The following is a 22,776-nucleotide window of genomic DNA, read 5'->3' as shown; positions in this document are numbered from 1 at the left end:
GACTTCAAAGGAGGGTTATAAAGGTTTTTCTAATATTTTAATGGAACGCTAGAAACCTGTTAGCTAATGGTCAAGAGTTTAAGAACCCTATTGAAAATATGGGGGCACTAGCCAATAATAAAAAAGCAGGACACCAGAAGTTTTTTCATTTATATAAAAAGGGGGGTGAGAATTGATATTGGACCACTTGAAAATGATGCTGGTGAAGAAGTAATGGGGGACAAAGAAATGGCAGATGAACTTAATGGGTACTGTTTTCACTGTGGAAGACACTAGCAGTGTGCCAGAGGTCTGTGAGTGTCAGGGAGCAGGAGTGAGTGCTGTTGCTATTACAAAGGACAAAGTGCTAGGCAATGAGAGGCCTTAAGGTGGATAAGTCACCTGGACCAGATGGACGACATCCCAGAGTCCTGAGAGAGGTTGCTGAAGAGATAATGGATGCATTGGTCTTGATCTTTCAAGAATCACTTGATTCTGGCAAGGTCCCAGAAGAGTCACTCCAATTTAAGAAAGGAGGAAAGCAAAAGAAAGGAAATTATAGGCTAGTTAGCCTAACCTCAGTGGCTGGGAAGGTGTTGGAGTCTATTATTAAGGAGGAGGTTACAAGATACTCAGAGACTAATGATAAAGTAAGTCAAAGTCAGCATGGTTTCTGTAAAGGAAATCTGGCCTGACAAATCTGTTAGAGCTCTGAGGAAGTAACAAGCAGGGTTGGCAAAGGAGAGGTAGTGGATGACATTTACTTGGATTTTCAGAAGGCATTTGATAAGGTGCCACACTTAAGACAAGATAAAATCCTAAGGCATTACAGGAAAGGTACTGGCATGGATAGAGGAATGGCTGACAGGCAGGAGACAGCGAGTGGCAATAAAGGGGCCTTTTCTGGTTGACTACCAATGAATAGTGGTGTTTCTCAGGGGTCACCATTGGGACCGCTGCTTTTCACTTTGTTTGTCAGTGCTTTAGATAATGGAATTGATAGCTTTGTGGCAAAGTTTGCAGATGATACAAAGATAGGTGAAGGAGTAGGTAGTGCTGAGGAAGCAATGCAATTGCAGCAAGACTTCGACAAATTGGAAGAATGGGCAAAAAAGTGGTAGGTGAAATACAACGTTGAGAAATGTATGATAATGCATTTTGATAAAAGGAACAATAGTGCAGACTATTATCTAAATGGGGAGAAGATTCAAACATCAGAAGTGCAAAGGAACTTGGAAGTCCTCATGCAAAACTCCCAGAAGGTTAATTCACAGGTTGAGTCTGTGGTAAAGAAGGCAAATGCAATGTTGGCATTTATTTCACGGGGGCAAAAACATAAAAACAAGGAGATAATACTGAGGCTTTATAAGACAGTAGCCAGGCCTCACTTGGAGTATTTTCAACAGTTTTGGGCCTCGTATCTCAGAAAGGATGTGTTGTCATTGGAGAGAGTCCAGAGGAGGTTCTCGAGGATGATTCTGGGAATGAAGGGTTAAAATATGAGGAGCGTTTGGTGGCTTTAAGCCTGTACTCACTGAAATTTAAAAGACTGTGTGGGGAATCTCATTGAAACCTACAAAATGTTGAAAGGACTAGATAGGGTGGATGTGGAGAGGATGTTTCCTATGGTGGAGTTATCCAGAACAAGAGGGCACAGCCTCAAAATTGAGGGGCAACCCTTTAAAACAGAGGTAAGGAGGAATATTTTAGCCAGAGTAGTAAACTTGTGGAATGTTCTGCCAGAGACTATGATGGAGGCCAAGTCCATGCGTATATTTAAGGCAGAAGTTGATCATTTCCTGATCAGTCAGGGCATCCCAGGTGTATGGGGTTGAATGGAATCTGGATCAGCCATGATAGAATGGTGGAGCAGACTCAATGGGCTGAATGGCCTAATTCTGCTTCTAAGTCTTATGCTTTTATGGTCTTATATACCAAATAAAAATTGAAGTTATATGTGTACAGGAGATCTGGCTGAAATATTGTCGCAATTTTAAGATACAAGGTTATATTGATATAAGATGCAATCAAAAAAAATCGGCAATGGAGGAAGAGTGGCTAACTGTTAAAAATGGGATGGCACACAGAGTTTTGGAGATTGGGGTTGTTTATGAGTCTACTGTGGTTGTAATTTGGGGAAAGAATAGTAAAGTATAGATAATAATTTTTTATAACCGTTGTGAAAGGTTAACACCTGATACATTGGAAAGTGCGGGTGGAAATAGGAAAAACAAGGTTATGTGGTGTGGGAATTTTAATGCTCATAGTACTATGTGGGGTTGTGGTGACACAAAGGTGAACGGGATGGTGGTTGGAGACTATCTGGAAGAAAAGTGTTTGGTGTGAAGAAGGTAGGAGTACCAGGATAAATCTATTTAACACCACCATTTCTGCTATATATCTTAGACTGGCATCTGAGGATATAGCAAGTGTGTGTAACTGCAAAGTGTATAATGATACAAAAGTGGGGAGAGATAATTGTCCCATTATGGGAAAGATGTGTATCACAGGAATGGTTTTCATATCCCCAGATAGAATTTTAAAAGGGCAAATTGGGATATATTTGATAATTTATGTGAAAGTAGATTTCTTGATCACTTGGTTTTGAAGGATATCAAGTTGAGCAATCATTAATACCTTGTGTTTTGTACTCAGCTCAATAGCTAAGAAATCAATTCCCAGATCACTGGGAGATAATAAAAGGAAGGTTGTTCCCTGGTGACGAGGTTTCTCACAGGTCAGCGATGCTTGTTTAAAAGGAGACCCTCGTGGGCATTCGGGCTCATTCCGGTAGCCCAATCAGTGGCAGAAGCAAGCCACAGTGACGAGGTTTCATGCAGGTCAGCGACACTTGTTTAAAGGTAAGAAGGGACAAGTGACGCAGCCAGTGTTGGAAGTAAGCCCGCGGTACAAGTAGGAGCGTCAGGCTTTGACTCAAGAGGCTTCAACAAGCAGAGGCTGAGTCCAAAGACAGGGGTTAGAAGATTTGATCTTGGTTGCTCAGTGCAGGCAGGATGGCAGTGGAATGCTCCTCCTGTAGGATGTGGGAATTCATGGAACCTGATGGTCTCCCTGATGACTACACCTGCAGGAAGTGCAGCCAACTCCAGCTCATAAAACACCACATTAAGGAGCTGGAACTGGAGTTGGATGAACTTGGGATTATCCAGGAGGCAGAGCATTTGATAGATATGACTTCTGAGCAGGTGATTACACCCTGAGTGCAGAATTCGGGGAGTAGATGGGTGAACACTGAGAGGGGAAAAGTGAGAAGAAAGTCTGTACAAGGTCCCCTGTGGCCATTTCCCTCAATAATAGGTATATCCCTTTGGATACTGATGAGGGAGATGAACTATCTGGCCAAGGCAGCAGCTGCCAGACCAATAGGACTGCGGCGAAGTCAGGCGGAGCAACAGTCATAGGAGACTCAATAGTTAGGTAGGAGATTCTGCAGCAGCAAAAAAGATGCCAGGATAGTGTGTTGGCTCCCGGGTGCTAGGGTCCAGGATGTCTCTGAGGGGTTGCAGAATATTATTGAAGGAGAGGGCGAGCAGCCAGAGGTCATAGTACATGTTGGTACCAATGACATAGGCAGAAGAGGGGTAGAGGTCCTGTGCAGTAGGTTTAGGGCATTAGGAAGGAGGCTGAAGAGCAAGATGGTCATCTCCAGATTACTCCCAGTGCCACAAGCTAGTGAGGGTCAGAACAGGAAGATAGCGCAGATGAATGTTTGGCTGAGCAGATGGTGCAGGGGGCAGGGTTTCAAGTTCTTGGATCACTGGAACCTTTTCTGGGGAAGGGGTGACCTCTACAAGTGGAACAGGTTGCACCTGAACTGGAGGAGAATGAATATCCTGGGAGGGAAATTTGCTAATATTATTGGGGAGAGTTTAAGCTAGATTTGCAGGGGTGTGGGAACCAATGTGAAGAAGCAGAGGATAGGGTGTTTGGTGTACAAGGAAAGACTGCTTGCAGGGAGCTTGTGAGGAAGGATAAGCAGATGTTAGAGTGAGGAAGGATAAGTAGATGTTAGAGTGAAGATGCACCAAGCCAGATGGTTTGAGATGTGTCTATGTCAATGCAAGGAGTATCATAAACAAGGAGGATGTACTTGGAGTGTGGATCAATACATGGAACTATGACATTGTGGCCATTACAGAGACTTGGATGTCTCAGGGGCAGCGATGGCTGCTGAATGTGCCGGGGTTTAGATGTTTCAAAAAGGACAGGGAGGGAGGCAAAAGAGATGGGGAAGTGGCATTGCTATTCAGGGATAGTATCACAGCTGCAGTAAAGGAGGAAGTCATGGAAGGATTGTCTACTGAGTCTACTGAGTAGGTGAAAGTCAGACAGGAAGGGGTCAATAATGCTACTGGGTCTTTTTTTTTAAAGGTCCCCCCCCCACCCCAATAGTAACAGAGACATTGAGGAGCAGATAGGGAGGCAGATTCTGGAACTGTGCAATAATAATAGGGTTTTTGTGATGCGTGATTTTAACTTTCCTAATATTGACTGGCATCTCCTTAACACAAGGGGGTTAGATGGGATGGAGTTTGTTAGATGTGTTCAGGAAGGTTTCCTGACACATTATGTAGCCAACTAGAGGAGAGGCTTTACTTGATCTTGTATTGCGGAAGTGAACCTGGTCGGGTGTCAGGTCTTTCAGTGGGAGAGCATTTTGGAGATAGTGATCACAATTCTATCTCCTTTATCAAAGAGCTGGAGAGAGATAGGAGCAGAGAATTTGGGAAAACATTTAATTGTGGTAGGGGGAAATATGATGCTTTTAGCCAGGAACTTGGGAGCAAGGCGGGAGGAGAAGATGGCAGCATGACCCAGCGCGCGCAGCTCTCTGGTGAAATGATATCGTATCTGTGAAGTAGGGGCCGTGGACAATTCTGATTTGATGAAGACAGACGTGAGAAGCACAGAGGAAAATCTGGAGAAATTTCTGAAATGCCCAGTTCGTTGCTGCTGCTACTGTGCAATCGAGAATCTCCGGAGGAAAGGCCCCAAAATCCCCGGCTTTGCCTGCTGCTGGCGACCGAGGCTGAGGTCGAAGTGTTCGGATAGAGATGGTGCTCGGTACTCGGTGTCGGAGGACTGATCAGAGCTTGAAGTTTTCGGACGACTCAGTCGGACTGTGGTCGGGCATGGCAGGGAGAGTTTTCTTCCTTCTCCCGTCTGCGTGAGATGTGGGACTTTCGAGAGACTTTGAACTTTTTTTTTACTGTGCCATGGCCTATTCTTCATCAAGTTATGGTATTGTTACACTGCTGTAACTATGTTATAATTATGAGGTTTTTATTAGTTTTTCAGTCTTGGTCTGTCTTGTGTTTCCGTGATATCACACCGGAGGAATATTGTATCATTTCTTAATGCATGCATTACTAAATGACAATAAAAGAGGACTGCGTGTCCTCATAATCTAACATAAATTGGGAGCAGATGTTCTCGGGGAAATGCACGGCAAAAATGCGGTAAATGTTCAGGAAACATTTGCATGGCACTCTGCATAGGTATGTTCCAGTGAGGCAGGGAAAGAATGGTAGAGTAAAAGAATCATTGTGTACAAAGGATGTAGAAAATCTAGTTAAGAAAAGAAAAGCTTACATAAGGTTTAAGAAATTAGGTACTATTAGAGCTCTAGAAAATTACAAAGGTGCCAGGAAGGAACTCAAGAATGAAATTAGGAGAGCTGAAGAGGCCATGAGGAGGTCTTGCCAAGCAAGATTAATGAAAACCCCAAGGCATTCTACAAGTATGTTAATAACAAGAGGATAAGCCGTGTGAGAACAGGACCAATCAGGAGCATTAGTGGAAACTATCGAAGAGGGTCAGGAAGAGAGAAAATACTGAGGAAAAAGTGAGTGCAGTTACGAGGGGTGATTGATAAATTCGTGGCCTAAGGTAGAAGGAGTCAACTTTAGAAAACCTAGCACATTTATTTTTCAACATAGTCCCCTCCTACATGTACACACTTAATCCAGCGGTCGTGGAGTATACAGATCCCTTCTTTGTAGAAGTGGTCCACAGCAGGGATGACTGATAAGTTCTTGGTAAGGTAGAAGGAGATGAGTTATTAACTTCAAACTTTCTGCATTTGCACTCAAAGAGCTGAACTGCACATGCATGTAACGAGAGCGTCTTAGACCTCCAGGTGGTCCACAGCAGGGGTGATTGATAAGTTCGTGGCCTTAGGTAGAAGGAGATGAGTTGTACAGCTCTCGTTACACCTCTCTCTCGAGGAGACGGACCTAAGGGTACACAAGTCACCCAGACCAGCTGAACTGCACCCTAGGATTCTTAAAGCGACAGTGGTAGAGATTGTGGAGGTATTAGTAATGATTTTTCAAAAATCTTTGGACTCTGGCATAGTGCCAAAGGACTGGAGAATTGCAAATGTCACTCCACTCTTTAAGAAAGAAGGAAGGTAGCAGAAAGGATATTATAAACCAGTTCACCTGATCTCAGTGGTTGGGAAAATACTCAATTGTTAAGAATGATGTTAGGGAGTACTTGGTGACACAGGACAAGATAGGACAATGTCAGCATGGTTTCCTCAAGGAAAATTCCTGCCTGGCGAATCTGTTGGAATTCTTTGAAGAGATTACAAGTAGGATAGATAAAGGGGATGCAATGGATGTTGTATATTTGGACTCCCAGAAGGCCCTTGATAAGGTGCCACGCATGAGGCTGCTTACCAAGTTAACAGCCTATGGCATTACAGGAAAGTTCCTGGCATGTTAAGAGCACTGGCTGATTGGTAGGAGGCAGCAAGTGGGAATAAATGGATCCTTTTCTGGTTGGCTGCCAGTGACTAGTGGTGTTCTGCAGGGTTGGTGTTGGGACCGCGTCTTTTCTGCTGTAAATCAGTGATTTAGCTGATGGAATAGATGGCTTTGTTGCCATGTTTGCAGTTAATACGAAGATTGGTGGAGGGGCAGGTAGTGTTGAGGAAACAGGTAGGCTGCAGAAGGACTTGACAGATTGGGAGGGGCAAGAAAGTAGCAAGTGAAATGCCCCTTACAATTCACCTACCGACACAACCGATCAACAGATGACGCAATAGCCACTGGTCTACATACTGTCCTTACGCATCTGGAGAAGGATTCTTATGTGAGAATGCTGTTCTTGAACTACAGTTCAGCATTCAACACCATAGTTCCATCCAGCCTTGAAAAGAAGCTCAGAGACTTAGTCCTTGACCCTGCCTTATGCAGCTGGATCCTGGGCTTCCTGTCAGATCGCCAGCAGGTGGTAAGAGTGGGCTCCCTCATCTCCTCCCCTCTGACTCTCAATACAGGAGCCCCTCGGGGCTGTGTACTAAGTCTCCTCCTTTACTCCCTGTATACCCATGACTGTGTTGCCACCCACAGCGCTAATCTGCTAATTAAATTTGCCAATGACACTATATTGATTGGCCTTATCTCAAACAATAACAAGATGGCTTACAGGGAAGAGGTCATCTCTGTGACACAGTGGTGTCAAGAAAACAACCTCTCCCTCAGTGTTGTAAAAACAAAGGAGCTGGTTGTGGATTACAGGAGGAATGGAGATGGTCTAAACCCTATTGATGTCAATAGATCCAGGGTTGAGAGAGTAAACAGCTTTGAGTTCCCTGGCATCCACATCACAACAGCGCCTCTTTCACCTCAGACGGCTGAGGAAGTTTGGTATGGGCCCCAAATCCTAAGAACTTTCTACAGGGCAACAACTGAGAGCATCCCGACTGGCTGCATCATTGCCTGGTATAGGAACTGTACCTCCCTTAATCGCAGGATTCTGCATAGAGTGGTGTGGACAGCCCAGTGCATCTGTAGTTGTGAACTTCCCATGATTCAGGACATTTACAAGGACAGGTGTGTAAAAAGGGCCCGTAGGATCATTGGGGACTTGAGTCACCCCAAGCACAATCTATTCCGGCTACTACCATCCAGGAAACAGTACAGCAGCATAAGAGCCAGGACCAACAGGCTCCAGGACAGCTTCTTCCACCAGGCCATCAGACTAATTAACTCACGCTGATTTGAGTGTACTCTGTTACATTGACTGTTCTATTTATTATAAATTACTATGATTACACATTGCACATTTAGATGGAAACATAATGTAAAGATTTTTACTCCTCGTGTATATGAAGGATGTAAGAAATAAAGTCAATTCAAATTCAGTGTTGGAAGTGCATGTTCATGCACTTTGGTAGTAGAGATAAATGTGCAGACTATTTTCTAAACGTGAAAAAAAATACAAAAACCTGAGATGCAAAGGGACTTGGGAGTCCTTGTGCAGAACACCCTAAAGGTTAACTTGCAAGTTGAGTCGGTGGTGAGGAAGGCAAATGCGAAGTTAGCATTCATTTCAAGAGGGCTAGAATACAAGAGCAGGGATATGATGCCTCACCTTGAGTATTGTGAACAGTTTTGGGCTCCTCATCAAAGATGTGCTGGCATTGGAGAGGGTTCAGAGGAGGTTCACAAGGATGATTCCAGGAATGAAAAGGTTATCATACGAGGAACGTTTGACAGCTCTAGGTCTGTACTCGCTGGAATTTAGAAAGAATGATGGGGGAGGGAAGCTCATTGAAACCTTTCGCATGTTGAAAGGCCTAGACAGAGCAGATGTGGAAAGGATGTTTCCCTTGCTGGGGGAGTCCAGGGCAAGAAGGCACAGCCTCAGGATAGAGGGACGTCCATTTAAAGCAGAGCAGGGAAATTTCTTTAGCCAGAAGGTGGTGAGTATGTGGAAGTTATTACCACAGGCAGCTGTGGAGGCTGGGACATTGAGTATATTTAAGGCAGAGTTTGATAGGTTCTTGATTGGACATGGCATGAAAGGTTTTGGGGAGTAGGCTGGGGAGAGGAGCTGAGGAGTGGAAAAAAGAATCAGCCATGACTGAATGGCGGAGCAGATCTGATGGGCCAAATGGCCTAATTCTGCTCCTAGGTCTTATCAATGGATGAATGTAAAAGAACTGTGAAGGAGCAGAATGAACCTTTTAAGAAAGTTAAGCAGTGTTACTCCTTTTGATCTCTCATACAATATAAAAGAGCTCAAGCTATAGTACGGAACATAGTGAGAAAGGCAAAGACAATGTTCTGGAGAACATGCTAAATGCTGGAGGAACTCAGCAGGTCAGGCAGCATCCATGGGAAAAAAGTACAGTCGATGTTTCTGGCCCACTGAATTCCTCTAGGTAGATAGGGGTTAGGGTGGGGGTGTGTGTGTGTGTGTGTGTGTGTGTGTGTGTGTGTGTGTGTGTCTCTCTCTCTCTCTCTCTCTCTCTCTCTCTCTCTCTCTCTCTCTCTCTCTGTCTCTTGGATTTCCAGAATCTGCCAATTTTCTCATTTGTTACTGGAGAACATAATGTGATAGGATTGGGAAAAAGATCCAAGCAGCAGAAGAAAACAATGATGGAGGGTGGGGTGAGTTACAGAACCTGATGCATTACTGTTTTTGTATGGTGGGGAGAAAGTTGCAATGCAGACTCTGAGAAAGCAGAGTTATTAGCAAAAACATTTGTTAGTGTACATAGTTCAGCTAATTTAAGTAAAGAGAGGTCTTGTAGAAAACACCATTTCGGCAAGCAATCCTTAAACCACTGAGATAAAAATAATCTTCCAGTTCCTGCTTGCATGTCAAGTTTACCTTGAATTTAAAATGGCTATTAATGGTGCTGGTCAGATATCACCTGGGAAAGATAGTATTTACTATCATGTGCTTAAATGGCTATTGGATTCGAAACAGTGTGGTTTTGAAATTTTTTCCTACAATATGGGTTAGAACATACAACATAGAAATCTACAGCATATTACAGGCCCTTCAGCCCACAATGTTATGCCGACCATGTAACCTACTCTAGAAACTGCCTAGGATTTCCCTAGTGCATAGCCCTATATTTTTCTAAGCTCCATGTATCTACCTAATACGCTCTTAAAAGACCCTATTGTATCCACTTCCACCACTGCCACCGGCAGTGCATTCCACGCACCCACCACTCCCTGCATGAAAAACTTACCCCTGACATCCTCTCTACCCCTATTCCCAATCTATGCCCCCTTTTGTAAGCATTTTCAGCCCTGGGAAAAAGCCTTTGACTATCCATACGATCAATGCCCCTCATAATCTTATACACCTCTATGAGGTCACCTCTCATTCGCCGTCGTTCCAAGGTGAAAAGGCCAAGTTCACTCAACCTATTCTCATAAGACATGTTCTCCAGTCCAGGCAACATCCTTGTAAATCTCCTCTGCACTCTCTCTATAGTATCCACAATTGAAAGGTGACTTCCTTCTTCCTGGAAATCAGCAGTTGTTATCCCTACACTGAATCCTGTTAAGAATCAATCAGATTCTTCCAGTTATAGACCTATTGTGTTAACTTCACTTGTATGTAAGATAATGAAATGAATGATTTATAGCCAGGCTTTCTTATTTTGTGGAAAATAGCTCTATACCAATCTGGATTTCGTAACGGGAGAATGAAAATGGACTATGTGCTATGTTTGGAATCTAACATTTTCAAGTCCAAGTTAATAAAGAATCAGTGGCAGCAGTTTTCTTTGATCTAAAGAAAGTTTATGATATGTTATGGACCCAAGTTTGCTGTTTATACTGGAAGAGATGGGAGTAGGTGGCAGAATGCTCAAATGGATTAAACATTTTTTATATGATACAAACAGACAAGTTAGTGTGGGAACAACATTCTCCAAGGAGTATGAGATAGAGAATGGGATTCCGAAGGGGAGTGTGTACACCATTCCTTTCTAATATTATGATTAATGATATGTTATTCAATGTTGGCTGAGACATTTCCAAATTGTTATATGCTGATGATGGTGCAGTGTGGAAGAGAGGCAAAAATATAAATCACATAGTTAGGAAAATGCAGGCAGCTATTAATGAAGTAGAAGAATGGGGGCATCAGTAGGAGTTTAAATTTTCTGTTGCCAAGGATCAAGTTATTTGTTTTTATAAAAGGGAGATTATACCCACAATTGATCTGAAGTTATATGGTAAATCTCTTAAACAAGAGTCAGTGGCAAAGTTTCTAGGTATGTGGATGGACACAAGGCTAACATGGAAGGTGCATGTGAATAAAATTCTAGAGAAGTGTTAAAAAGCCCTTAATGTGTTCAGGTGCTTAGTTGGGTGTGCAACTGGGAGGTCACTTAAACAAACCCAAATTGCAACATACACAAAATACTGGAGGAATGCAGTAGGTCAGGCAGCATCTTTGGAAATGAATAAAGAGTCGACGTTTTGTGCTGGGACCCTTCTTCAGGACGGGAAAGGAAGGGAGAAGATGTCAGAATTAAAAGATGGAGGGAGGACAAGTATTATAGCTAGAAGGTGATAGGTGAAGCCAGGAGGGTAGAAAAAATAAAGGGCTGGAGAGGAAGGAATCATTTAGGAGAGGAGAAATGTAAGTTGCTTTAATCAGATCTATCTTTGATTATGAATGTGTTGCTTATGGGTCAGCTTCACTAGTGGTCTTAAAGCCCCCAGATAAAGTTCAAGCTCAAGCACTGAGGATTGGAGGGTGGCTAATGTAACCCCACCTTTTAAAAAAGGAGGGAGAGAGAAACTGGGGAATTATAGACCGGTTAACCTAACGTCGGTGGTGGGGAAACTGCTGGAGTCAGTTATCAAAGATGTGATAACAGCACATTTAGAAAGTGGTGAAATCATCGGACAAAGTCAGCATGGATTTGTGAAAGGAAAATCATGTCTGACGAATCTCATAGAATTTTTTGAGGATGTAACTAGTAGAGTGGATAGGGGAGAACCAGTGGATGTGGTATATTTGGATTTTCAAAAGGCTTTTGACAAGGTCCCACACAGGAGATTAGTGTGCAAACTTAAAGCACATGGTATTGGGGGTAAGGTATTGATGTGGATGGAGAATTGGTTAGCAGACAGGAAGCAAAGAGTGGGAATAAACGGGACCTTTTCAGAATGGCAGGCGGTGACTAGTGGGGTACCGCAAGGCTCAGTGCTGGGACCCCAGTTGTTTGCAATATATATTAATGACTTGGATGAGCGAATTAAATGCAGCATCTCCAAGTTTGCAGATGACACGAAGCTGGGTGGCACTGTTAGCTGTGAGGAGGATGCTAAGAGGATGCAGAGTGACTTGGATAGGTTGGGTGAGTGGGCAAATTCATGGCAGATGCAATTTAATGTGGATAAATGTGAAGTTATCCACTTTGGTGGCAAAAATAGGAAAACAGATTATTATCTGAATGGTGGCCGATTAGGAAAAGGGGAGGTGCAACGAGACCTGGGTGTCATTATACACCAGTCATTGAAAGTGGGCATGCAGGTACAGCAGGCGGTGAAAAAGGCAAATGGTATGCTGGCATTTATAGCGAGAGGATTTGAGTACAGGAGCAGGGAGGTACTACTGCAGTTGTACGAGGCCTTGGTGAGACCACACCTGGAGTATTGTGTGCAGTTTAGGTCCCCTAATCTGAGGAAAGACATCCTTGCCATAGAGGGAGTACAAAGAAGGTTCACCAGATTGATTCCTGGGATGGCAGGACTTTCATATGAAGAAAGACTGCATGAACTGGGCTTGTACTCGTTGGAATTTAGAAGATTGAGGGGGGATCTGATTGAAACGTATAAAATCCTAAAGGGATTGGACAGGCTAGATGCAGGAAGATTGTTTCTGATGTTGGGGAAGTCCAGAACAAGGGGTCACAGTTTGAGGATAAAGGGGAAGCCTTTTAGGACCGAGATTAGGAAAAACTTCTTCACTCAGAGAGTGGTGAATCTGTGGAATTCTCTGCCACAGGAAGCAGTTGAGGCCAGTACATTGGCTATATTTAAGAGGGAGTTAGATATGGCCCTTGTGGCTACGGGGATCAGGGGGTATGGAGGAAAGGCTGGGGCGGGGTTCTGAGTTGGATGATCAGCCATGATCATAATAAATGGCGGTGCAGGCTCAAAGGGCCGAATGGCCTACTCCTGCACCTATTTTCTATGTTTCTATTATGTTATGGTGCTATTAAATCATCCCTAGTTTCAGCATTACTAAAATGGGTGAAGTACCTTTAAATCTACACAGATTAGTTAGCAATGGTTTATTAGGTTAACATAAGAGGACATAAAGTTGGTCATCCAGTATTGGCAACATTAGTAGAATGTTGGGAGCACTGCATTCATTACGTCTTCAGTTTTGGGTGGAAGGGCACAGAATCTTAGGTTGTTCAGTGTGCAGTATGGTCCCCTTTCTCTCACTCCTCCACGGTTTTCCCTTTGTCTGTGGCTGATAGGCAGATATGCAAGGATTCTTGCATATCTACACAGATGGTTCAAAAGATCCGGTGACAGGTCGTACAGGAGTTTCTGGTTATGTTCCAAAGTTTCAGGTGACCATTAAGAAAAGACTATCAGACAGATATCAATATTCAGTCTGAGATGGTTGCTATAATTTTAGCCCTACAATGGGTCAAAGAAGTACGTCCTGATTATGTATTTCTGTGCTCTGGTTCATTCTTGGTCTTGATATCTATTAAAATAGGCATTTCAAATTGCAGGCTAGACATTCTTCTTGAGATTGGATAAGATGTGTTGAGGCTGTAGTGTCTATGACTGTGTGTACATTTCAAATGGGTTTCTGCCCATGTTGGGGTTGAAGGAAACGAGGTGACAGACACTCTAGCCAAGCAAACACTTACAATTAAGGATGTAAATGTAGTGTAACCTTTGCATGAGGGGGAGATGGTAGCCATAATTAAAACATTTATTCGATCACTGTGGTAACAAAGTTGAGATAAGGAAAAGAATGGACTGGAATTAATATAAAATTCAGAGGATGGTGGGAATTCAACTGCGAGATGGGTATAAAAAGAGAGAAGAACACATTTACATATTGGATGTACAGGGTTGAATAACTCCCTGTTCAGAAGTAATATGTATGATAGTGGGATTTGTAGGGAGTGCACTTGTCAAGAAACAGTGCAACATTTATAATTAGAATGCATTTTCTATCAGGTACAAAGGAAACATCGAATTACAAGATTAAGATCTATGGGGCTGATGAAAATTTGTTAGCATATCACCGCTATTGTATTGTTTGTAAGTGTGTGTTTGAATTTCTGAAAAGCAGTATACTTTTTGATATTGAGTTTTTTTTGGAGGGGAATTTAGTGGGTGTACTTCCTGTCTCTTTGCTTCACACTCCAATTCAGTAGGTGGCAGTATCGCACCTTAGCCAACTGCTATTAAACTTTACAAGAAGAACTCTCAGGAGGCAGAGTAAGTGAGCAGTGACGAAGGTGAGATTCTTTTTATTACACAGTTAGAGCAGTGGGAATGGTTCTCAGGACAATGGACAGTCCTCTTGCAGGATGCAAGAAGTCAGTGAGACTTCCAGTGACCTTGATGACTACACCCGTGACAAGTGCATCTGGCTGTATCTCCTTACAGACCACATTAGGGACTGTAGCTAGATGAACTCCAGATCATCCACATTGTAGGAGACAGGTACCTGGCTGACTGTTTGAATGAGGGAAAGGGAATAGGCAGGTGGCGCAGAGTACCCTTGTAGCTGTTCCCTCAATAACAGGTATATGGTTTTGGATACTGTTGGTGGCAATATCCAAAACCATACCTACCAAGGGAAAGCTTCAGTGACCGGGTCTCTGGCACTGGTCTGGCTCTGTGGCCTGGTGGGGGTGGGGAAGAAGAGGAGAAAGGTAAAATAAAGGCATCCGTTAGTCTTGCGAGACCATGGATCTGCGCCTGGAAAGTCTTCACTCTCCAGGGTGCACGCCTGGGCAAGGTTGTATGGAAGACCAGCAGTTGCCCATGCTGCAAGTCTCCCCTCTCCACGACACCAATGTTGTCCAAGGGAAGGGCATTAGGACCCATACAGCTTGGCACCAGTGTCATCGCAGAGCAATGTGTGATTAAGTGCCTTGCTCAAGGACACAACACGTTGCCTCAGCTGGGGCTCGAACTCATGACCTTCAGGTCGCTAGTCCAATGCCTTAACCACTTGGCCACATGCCCACACTGGAGAAAGGTAGTAATAGGGGAACAAAAGGAGATTCTGTCAACAAGACTGATGCCAGGGTGCCAGAGTCATAGATCTCTCGGTTCGAGTTGATCTAGGGAGGTAGTTACACCTAAGGTGCAGGACAGAGGTAACTGGGTAATAGTCAGGAAGGAGAGGCAAGCTGTACTGATAAGAGGATTCATTGGTTCAGGAAACAGAAAAGAGGTTCGTGGACAAGAACAAAATTCCCTGACAGTATGTTGCCTCCCAGGTCTCAGGGTCAGGGACATCTTGGATTGAGTCTACAGCATTCTTAAGTGGGAGAGTGATATTCCAGAGGGTGAATACCAGTGACATGGGCAAGATGGGGGGCAAGATCCTGCAAAGTAACTTCAGGGAGGGCTTCATTCTTTTGTATCACTGGCTCTCCTCCAGAGAAGGTGAAATCTCTAATGCACCTGAAAAAGAGAGGGGTCTAATACCCTTCTCGGAAGGTTTGCCGGTGCTGCACATTGGGTTTGCAGGCAGATGGGAACCAGAGCACCAGAGCAAATAGTGGAGAGACAGATGTTATATACAAAGTCAGGAATCAAAAGGTTGAGCGTGGTGGGACTGGTGTTCTGAGTTGTGTATGTTTCAATGCAAGGTGTATTGGAGGAAAGGCGGATGAGCTTAAAGCATGGATCAGCATGTGGAATTATGACATTGTAGCTAATAGTGAAGCTTGGTTGCAGGAGGAGCAGGACTGGCAGCTCAGTGTTCCAGGGTTCTGTTGTTTTAGACATGCTGGAGGAGGAGGGATTAAAGGGAGAGGGTCAGGGAAAATGTCACACGGCAGAGCACATCTCCTGAGGCTGTATGGGTGGAACTGATAACCCAATTGTCGTGTGATTCAGAGGGACAAATTTGTAAGAAACATAAGGTTGTGATAGTAGGTGATTTAACTTTCCACAGAGCTGGGTGGGATAGTATTTACTTAACGTGTTCAGGAAAGTTTCTTCAGCCAAGAAAGAGGCTGCAGCTAGAGACAGTGAAATACTGGATCTCCTATTAGGGAACAAGACAGGGCAGGTGACAGTGTATGTATGGGATCACTTTGGATCTTATGATCATAATTCTATTAATTTCAAAATAATTATATGGAGAATGATAGGTGTGGTCTTGAGATTCTAAATTGGATAAAGGCCATTGGTATCAGAAAAGATTTGGCAAGTGTGGATTCGAGGAGGTTGTTTTCTGGCAAAGGTCTTCAAATGTGAAATTTTGAGAGTACAAAGTTTTTGTGCTCTTGTCAGAATAAAAGGAAAGGATAACAGGTTTAGGGAACCTTGGCCTACAAGAGATAATGAGGCCGTGGTTAAGAAAAAGGAGGTGCATAGCAAGTATAGGCAGGATCAACCTTGCACTCAATGTCAGTAAGACCAAAGAACTGATTGTAGACTTCAGAAAGGATAAGATTAGGGAACACACACCAGTCCTCATAGAGAGATCAGAAGTGGAACGAATAAGCAATTGGAAAGAATATATTTAAGATACAGTTGGATAGATTTTAATATAGTAGGGGAAATAAGGGTATGGGGAAAAGGCAGGTAGGTAGAGCTGTGTTTACGGACAGATCAGCCATGATCTAATTGAATGGCGAGACGGGCTCGATGTGCCGGATGGCCTACTCCTGCTCCTATTTCTTATGTTCTTGTGTTCTTATTTCAAGACCCTCGGAATCAGCATCTTTTGAGGATCTACTTTGGGCCCAACATATCGATGCAGTTCCAAAGAAGGCACGACATGCACCATAGTCCTGGAGGAACAGGGTTTCGTTTTTACTGTGTACTGTACCAGCAGTTTATGGTCGACATGACAATAAAAGCGACTTGACTTGACTTGATATTTCATTAGGAGTTTGAGGATATGTCACCAAAGACATTCGCAAATTTCTACAGATGTACCGTGGAGCTCATTCTAACTGGTTGCATCACACTGTTATGGGGGAGGGGGAGAATTACTGCACCGAATTGAAAAAAGGTGCAGAAAGTTGTGGACTCAAGTCAGCTCCATCATTGGCACTGGTCTCCCCAGCATATCCAGGACATCTTCGAGGAGCAATGCCTAAAAAAGGTTACATCCATCATTAAGGACCCCCATTACCCAGGACATACCCTCTTCTCATTGCCAACATCAGGAAGGAGGTACACGCTCAATGATCCAGGAACAGCTTCTTCCCCTCTGCCATCAGATTTATGAATGGACATTGAACCCATGAACCATGAACCCATGAGCGAGTATACTAAAGAGGGATGTCAGAAGGACTAAAATAAGGCACGAGGCTACTCTGCAGACACGATGAAGGAGAGTCCCAAGGGCTTCTGCAGATATATTAAAAGCAAAAGGATAGCAAAGGACAAACTTGGTCCTCTTGAAGATCAGCAGTTACTTATGCATGGCACCAAAAGAGATGTGGGAGATACTAAATGGATTTTTTGTATCTACGTTTACTCAGGAGATGGACAGACTCTATAGAAGTGAGGCAAAACAGTACTGAGGGCATGGACTATTATACAGATTACAGAGGAGGAGGTGCTTGCCACCTAATGAGTTTCTACTTTCACCCCATGGTCGCATGGGTTTCCTCTGGGTGTTCCGGTTTCCTCCTACAATCTAAAGACGTTCCAGTTGGTAAGTTAATTAGTCATTGTAAATTGTCCCATCATTGGGCTAGGATTAAATTGGGGGATTGCTGGGCAGCATGGCTCAAAGGGCTCAAAAGGCTGAGGAGGTTGTTTGGAGTACTGCGCAGGTCTGGTGAATAGCTTTAAAAACCCATTCTCAAGAGAGGTACCGCCTAGCGGACCAGTCACGGTCGTTGTCGGAGAAGTCTGAGGCAGTGTAGTAAGGCTTTGGCTCAACAGGGCTTCGGTGAGAACAGGCGGAGGCAAGGTAAGTAGGTAAGTTCATTCCTTATTTCTTATTTAAATCTTGAGAGAATAGCCAGTGTTCTGTTCTGGGGGTCAGATGTGGGAATTCCAGGAGAATTCCAGCCTCCCCGATGGCCACATCTGCACCAGGTGCAGCGACATGCAGCTCCTTAGTGACCAAGTTAGGGAACTGGACCTGCAGCTTGATGATCTTCGGCTTGTTAGGGAAAAGTAAAACAGTGACAGACAGGAGCTACAGCGAGGCAGTCACCTCAAGGATACAGGAGACAGAAATGGGTGACTGTCAGGAGAGGGGAGAATGTCAGATAGTGGAGAGCACCCTGTGGCCATCCCCCTCAACAATAAATACTCCATTTTGAGTACTGTTGCAGAGGACAACCTACCTGGGGGGAAGCAACAGCAGCTGCAACCCTGGCACTGAATCTGGCCCTGTTGCTCAGAAAGGTAGGGAAATTAATAGGATGCAGCAGTAATAGGGACTCTACAGTCAGGGGAGAATTAGGCGATTTTGTGGATGCAAAAAGGAAACACGGGTGGTAGTTTGCCTCCCAGGTGCCAGGGTCCACGATATTTCTGAACGCATCCACAACATCCTGAAAAGGGAGGGCGAGCAGCCAGAGGTCGTGGTACATATTGGTACCAACAACATAGGTATAAAAAGGGAGGAGATCCTGAGGGAAAAAAAACAGGGATTTAGGAAGGAAGATGAGGAGCAAGACCTCAAGGGTAGTAATCTCAGGATTGCTGCCTGTGCCATGCGACAGTGAGGATAGGAAAGAATGAGGTGGCAAGTAAATGGGTGGCTGAAGAATTGGAGCAGGGCGCAGGGATTCAGATTTCTGGATAACTGGGACCTCTTCTGGGGCAGGTGGGACCTGTATAAAAGGGACAGGTTGCACTTGAATCCAAGGGGGACCAATTTTCTTGCTAGCAAGTTTGCTAGAGCTATTGGGAGTGGTTTAAGCAAAAATGGCAGAGGGGTGGGAACAAGTATGATAGAGCTAAGGATGAGCCAGCAGCTTTACAAGTAGATGGCAGATATAAAATGAATGTAAAGTAATGACACAATTGTAATGGGGGACTTCAATATGCAAGGGAATTGGGAAAATCAGGTTGGTGTCAGATCGCAAGAGAAGGAGTAAAAGGGAGGTGAGAGGTGATATTGAACCACGAGAAAATGATGCTGGAGAAGTAGTAATGGGGGACAAAGAAATGGCAGATTAACTTAATTGGTACTTTACACCTGTTTTCACTGTGGAAGACATTAGCAGTGTGCCACAGGTCTGTGAGTGTCAGGGGAGCAGGAGTGAATGCCATTGCTATTACAAAGAAAAAAAGTGCAGGCAAACTGAAAGGTTTTAAGGTGGAAAAGTCATCTGGACCAGATGGACTACATCCCAGAGTCCTGAGGGAGGTTGCTGAAGAGATAAGGTATGCATTTGTCATGATCTTTCAAGAATCACTTGATTCTGGCATGGTCCTGGAGGACTGGAAGATTGGAAATGTCTTTTCAATATGCAAAGGGATTGGGAAAATCAGGCTGGTGTTGGATCGCATGAGAGGGAATTTGCTGAATGCCTATGAGATGGCTTTTTAGAGCAGCTTCTGCTTGAGCCTACTCCGTGAACACCATCTTAGATTGGGTAAACAACAGGAATTCTGCAGATGCTGGAAATTCAAGCAACACACATCAAAGTTGCTGGTGAACGCAGCAGGCCAGGCAGCATCTGTAGGAAGAGGTGCAGTCGATGTTTCAGGCCGAGACCCTCGTCGACTGCACCTCTTCCTACAGATGCTGCCTGGCCTGCTGCGTTCACCAGCAACTTTGATGTGTGATTTTAGATTGGGTGTTGTGTACTAACCCAGATCTTATTAGGGAGCTTAATGTAAAGGAACCCTTAGGAGCCAGTGATCATAATATGATAGAATCCATACTGCAGTTTGAGAGGAAGAAGCATAAGTCACATGTATCAGGAGCTTGCCCAGGTGGATTGGAGGAGGATACTGGCATGGGTAACCACAGAGCAGAGATGGCTGAAGATTCTGAGAATATTTCACAAGGCGCAGGTTAGATATGTTCCACAGAAGAAGTTGTTCTCAAATGGTAGGGGTAGGCATCTGTGGTTGATAAGGAAAGTTAAGGACTGCATCAGAGCCAAGGAACGGACATTTAAGGTAGCAAAAATGAGTGAGAAGTTGGATGATTGGGAAGCTTTTAAAATCCAACAAAAGCCATCTAAAAAAGCTATAAGAAGGGAAAAGATGAAGTATGATGGCAAACTAGCCTATTATATAAAGCAGGATCATGGGTTAAGGGTGAAAGGTGAAATATTTAAGGAGAACCTTAGGAGAAGCTTCCTCACTCAAGAGGGTGGTGAGAGTGTAGAGCGAGCAGCCCGTGGAAATAGAAACATAGAACACAGAAAACCTACAGCACAATACAGGCCCTTCAACCCACAAAGCTGTGCCCAACATGTCCTTACCTTGGAACAACCAAGGCTTACCCATAGGATTTGATTTCAACATTTAAGAGAGATTTGGACAAATACATGTATTGGGGGGGATATGGAAGGCTATGGACCAGGTAATGCAACTAAGCTGAATAATAGTCTGGTACAGACAGGTGGGCCAAAGGGCCTGTTTCTGTATTGTAGTTCTCTATAATGGTAAGTTTAAAGTTTAAACTTCTCAGTTCTTCAGTCAAACAAGAGAGGTGCAATATATGCTAGCTTGAAGGGCAAAAAAGATCACTTTTGATGGCTCTCTCTTCCTAAAATATTTAATACATTTGCTTTAAAAACATACATCAAGGTGACATTTATCTAGGGAAAAGTTACTTACCTGCATCTTGAAATGTTGCATCATTTCCGTGATAGGCATTTTTTATTTTATTAGTCATTATTCGCAGCACCATTATCTCCCTCCGAATCACCATGTCTGGTTTGGTAATATCCACTTTAACAGCCGGGTTATTGAGCTGGTTAGCAAGGCCATTACCTGTCACTGGAAAATTGTACCTGGCAAACACAAATAATCCCTTTATATTGTAATGGAAAGCTGTCAGACTTGGAAAATAAAAGAAAAATTGCACTGCGAAAAACATATTGAAATTCTACAAAATGAATTGCAATCTGCACCACTGGACACACAATAAGGAGAATGCTGAGGCCATGTCTATGGTAAAGATCTTCTCCAAAGTCCTGAAATTCATTCTTCACTAACTATTGAAAAAGTAATTTTTTAAAAAAAATGTTTCTTCCATCTTTCTATGTAGAAGATTCCCATCATGTCAAAACGAAACTCAACAGCACATTATTTTTTCAACCACCTTCAAGCCTTGTCCTCTGATCAAACTGTGCTTATTAACTCCAGCAAAGCTCTGGTTCTTCAAACACCAGTATTAAATCCTGCCTTAGCTGATCTACAGTTACACCAAATCTCTCCACGTATGATAATAGCAACCCATAAACTCCATTTCCCTGCCCTCTCTCCATAACCTTTGAAATCCTAACTAATCACAAACCTTTCAACTTCTGCTTTCAATATACTCAGTGACTTGGCCTCCACAGCCACGTGTGGCAATGAATTCCACAGGTTCACACCCTCTGGCTGGATAAATTTTTCATCATTTCCGTTCTAAAGGGACGTCACACTATTCTTGGGCCGTGCCCTCTGGTCCAGTACTCCCCCACTATAAAAAACATCCTTTCCACATCCACTCTATCTAGGCCTTTCAATATTGGATAGGTTTCAATGAGATGCCCTCATTCTTCAAACTCCGGGAATACAAACCCAGAGTTCAAAGCTCAGAGTTGCTTATTTATTTGTTATTATTTTATACTTCTTTCTTTCTGTATTTGCAGCTTGTTGTCTTCCACACAATGGTTGTTTGTTCGTCTTGGTGTTCATGGTTTTTCATTGATTCTATGGCATTTCTTTGTATTTACTGTGAATGCCCGCATGAAAATGCTTCTTGGAGTTGTAAATGTTGACACATTTGAAAATAAATTTACTTTGAACTTGGCAACAGGAGAATATCAGAACATATGAACATAAGAAATAGGAGCAGTAGACCATCTTGCCTGTCCAGCCTGCTCTGCCATTCAATAAGGTCATGGCTGATTTAGCCATGGACTCATCTTCACCTATCTGCCTCTTCCCCGTGATCCTTAATTCCCCTTCTATGTCTTAAAACATATAGCCTCCACTGCTTCGTTGGGCAGAGAATTCCACAGAATCACCACTCGCTGGGAAAAGTAGTTCCTCCTCATCTCCACCCAAAATCTACTCCCCCGAATCCTGAGGCTATGTCCCCTAGTTCTAGTCTCACCTACCAGTGGAAACAACTTTCCTGCCTCTATCTTATCTACCCCTTTCATAATTTTATATGTTTCTACAAGATCGCCTCTCATCCTTCTGAATTCCAGCAAGTACAGTCCCAGGTGACCCAATCTCTCCTCATAGTCTCTGGAATCAACCTGGTGAACCTCCTCTGCACTGCCTCCAAAGCCAGTATATCCTTCCTCAAGTAAAGGAGACCAGAACTGCACGCAGTACTCCAGGTTCAGCCTCACCAGTACCCCGTACAGTTGCAGCATAACCTCCCTGCTCTTAAATTCAATCCCTCTAGCAATGAAGGCCAGCATTCCATTTGCCATCTTGATAGCCTGCTGCACCTGCAGACCAACCTTGATTCATGCACAAGCACTCCCAAATCCCTCCACACAGCAGGATGCTGCAATTTTTTACCATTTAGGTAATAACCTGCCCTTCCATTTTCCTTCCAAAATAGATGATCTCGCATTTACCAACATTGTACTCCATCTGCCAGAATTCTGCCCACTCACTTAACCTATCT

The 22,776-nt window shown here is 43.7% G+C and overlaps 1 protein-coding gene across 4 annotated transcripts in view; it reads right to left on the bottom strand.

Annotated features, from left to right (window-relative positions):
- The window catches only part of gpc4 (glypican 4), a 183,150-nt gene that overhangs the window by 10,308 nt on the left and 150,066 nt on the right, over positions 1-22,776 (bottom strand). For all 4 annotated transcript variants that reach the window (XM_072271108.1, XM_072271109.1, XM_072271110.1 and 1 more), the window contains one exon: positions 20,760-20,935. In XM_072271108.1, coding sequence (XP_072127209.1) covers positions 20,760-20,935 — 176 coding nt within the window. The remainder of the gene's footprint in view (positions 1-20,759; positions 20,936-22,776) is intronic.

The sequence above is a fragment of the Mobula birostris genome, chromosome 10, assembly GCF_030028105.1.
Source record: "Mobula birostris isolate sMobBir1 chromosome 10, sMobBir1.hap1, whole genome shotgun sequence".
NCBI classification, from domain to species: Eukaryota; Metazoa; Chordata; class Chondrichthyes; order Myliobatiformes; family Myliobatidae; genus Mobula; species Mobula birostris.
Note: the sequence above shows the minus strand (reverse complement) of the source record. Positions and strands in the feature narration are given on the sequence as shown.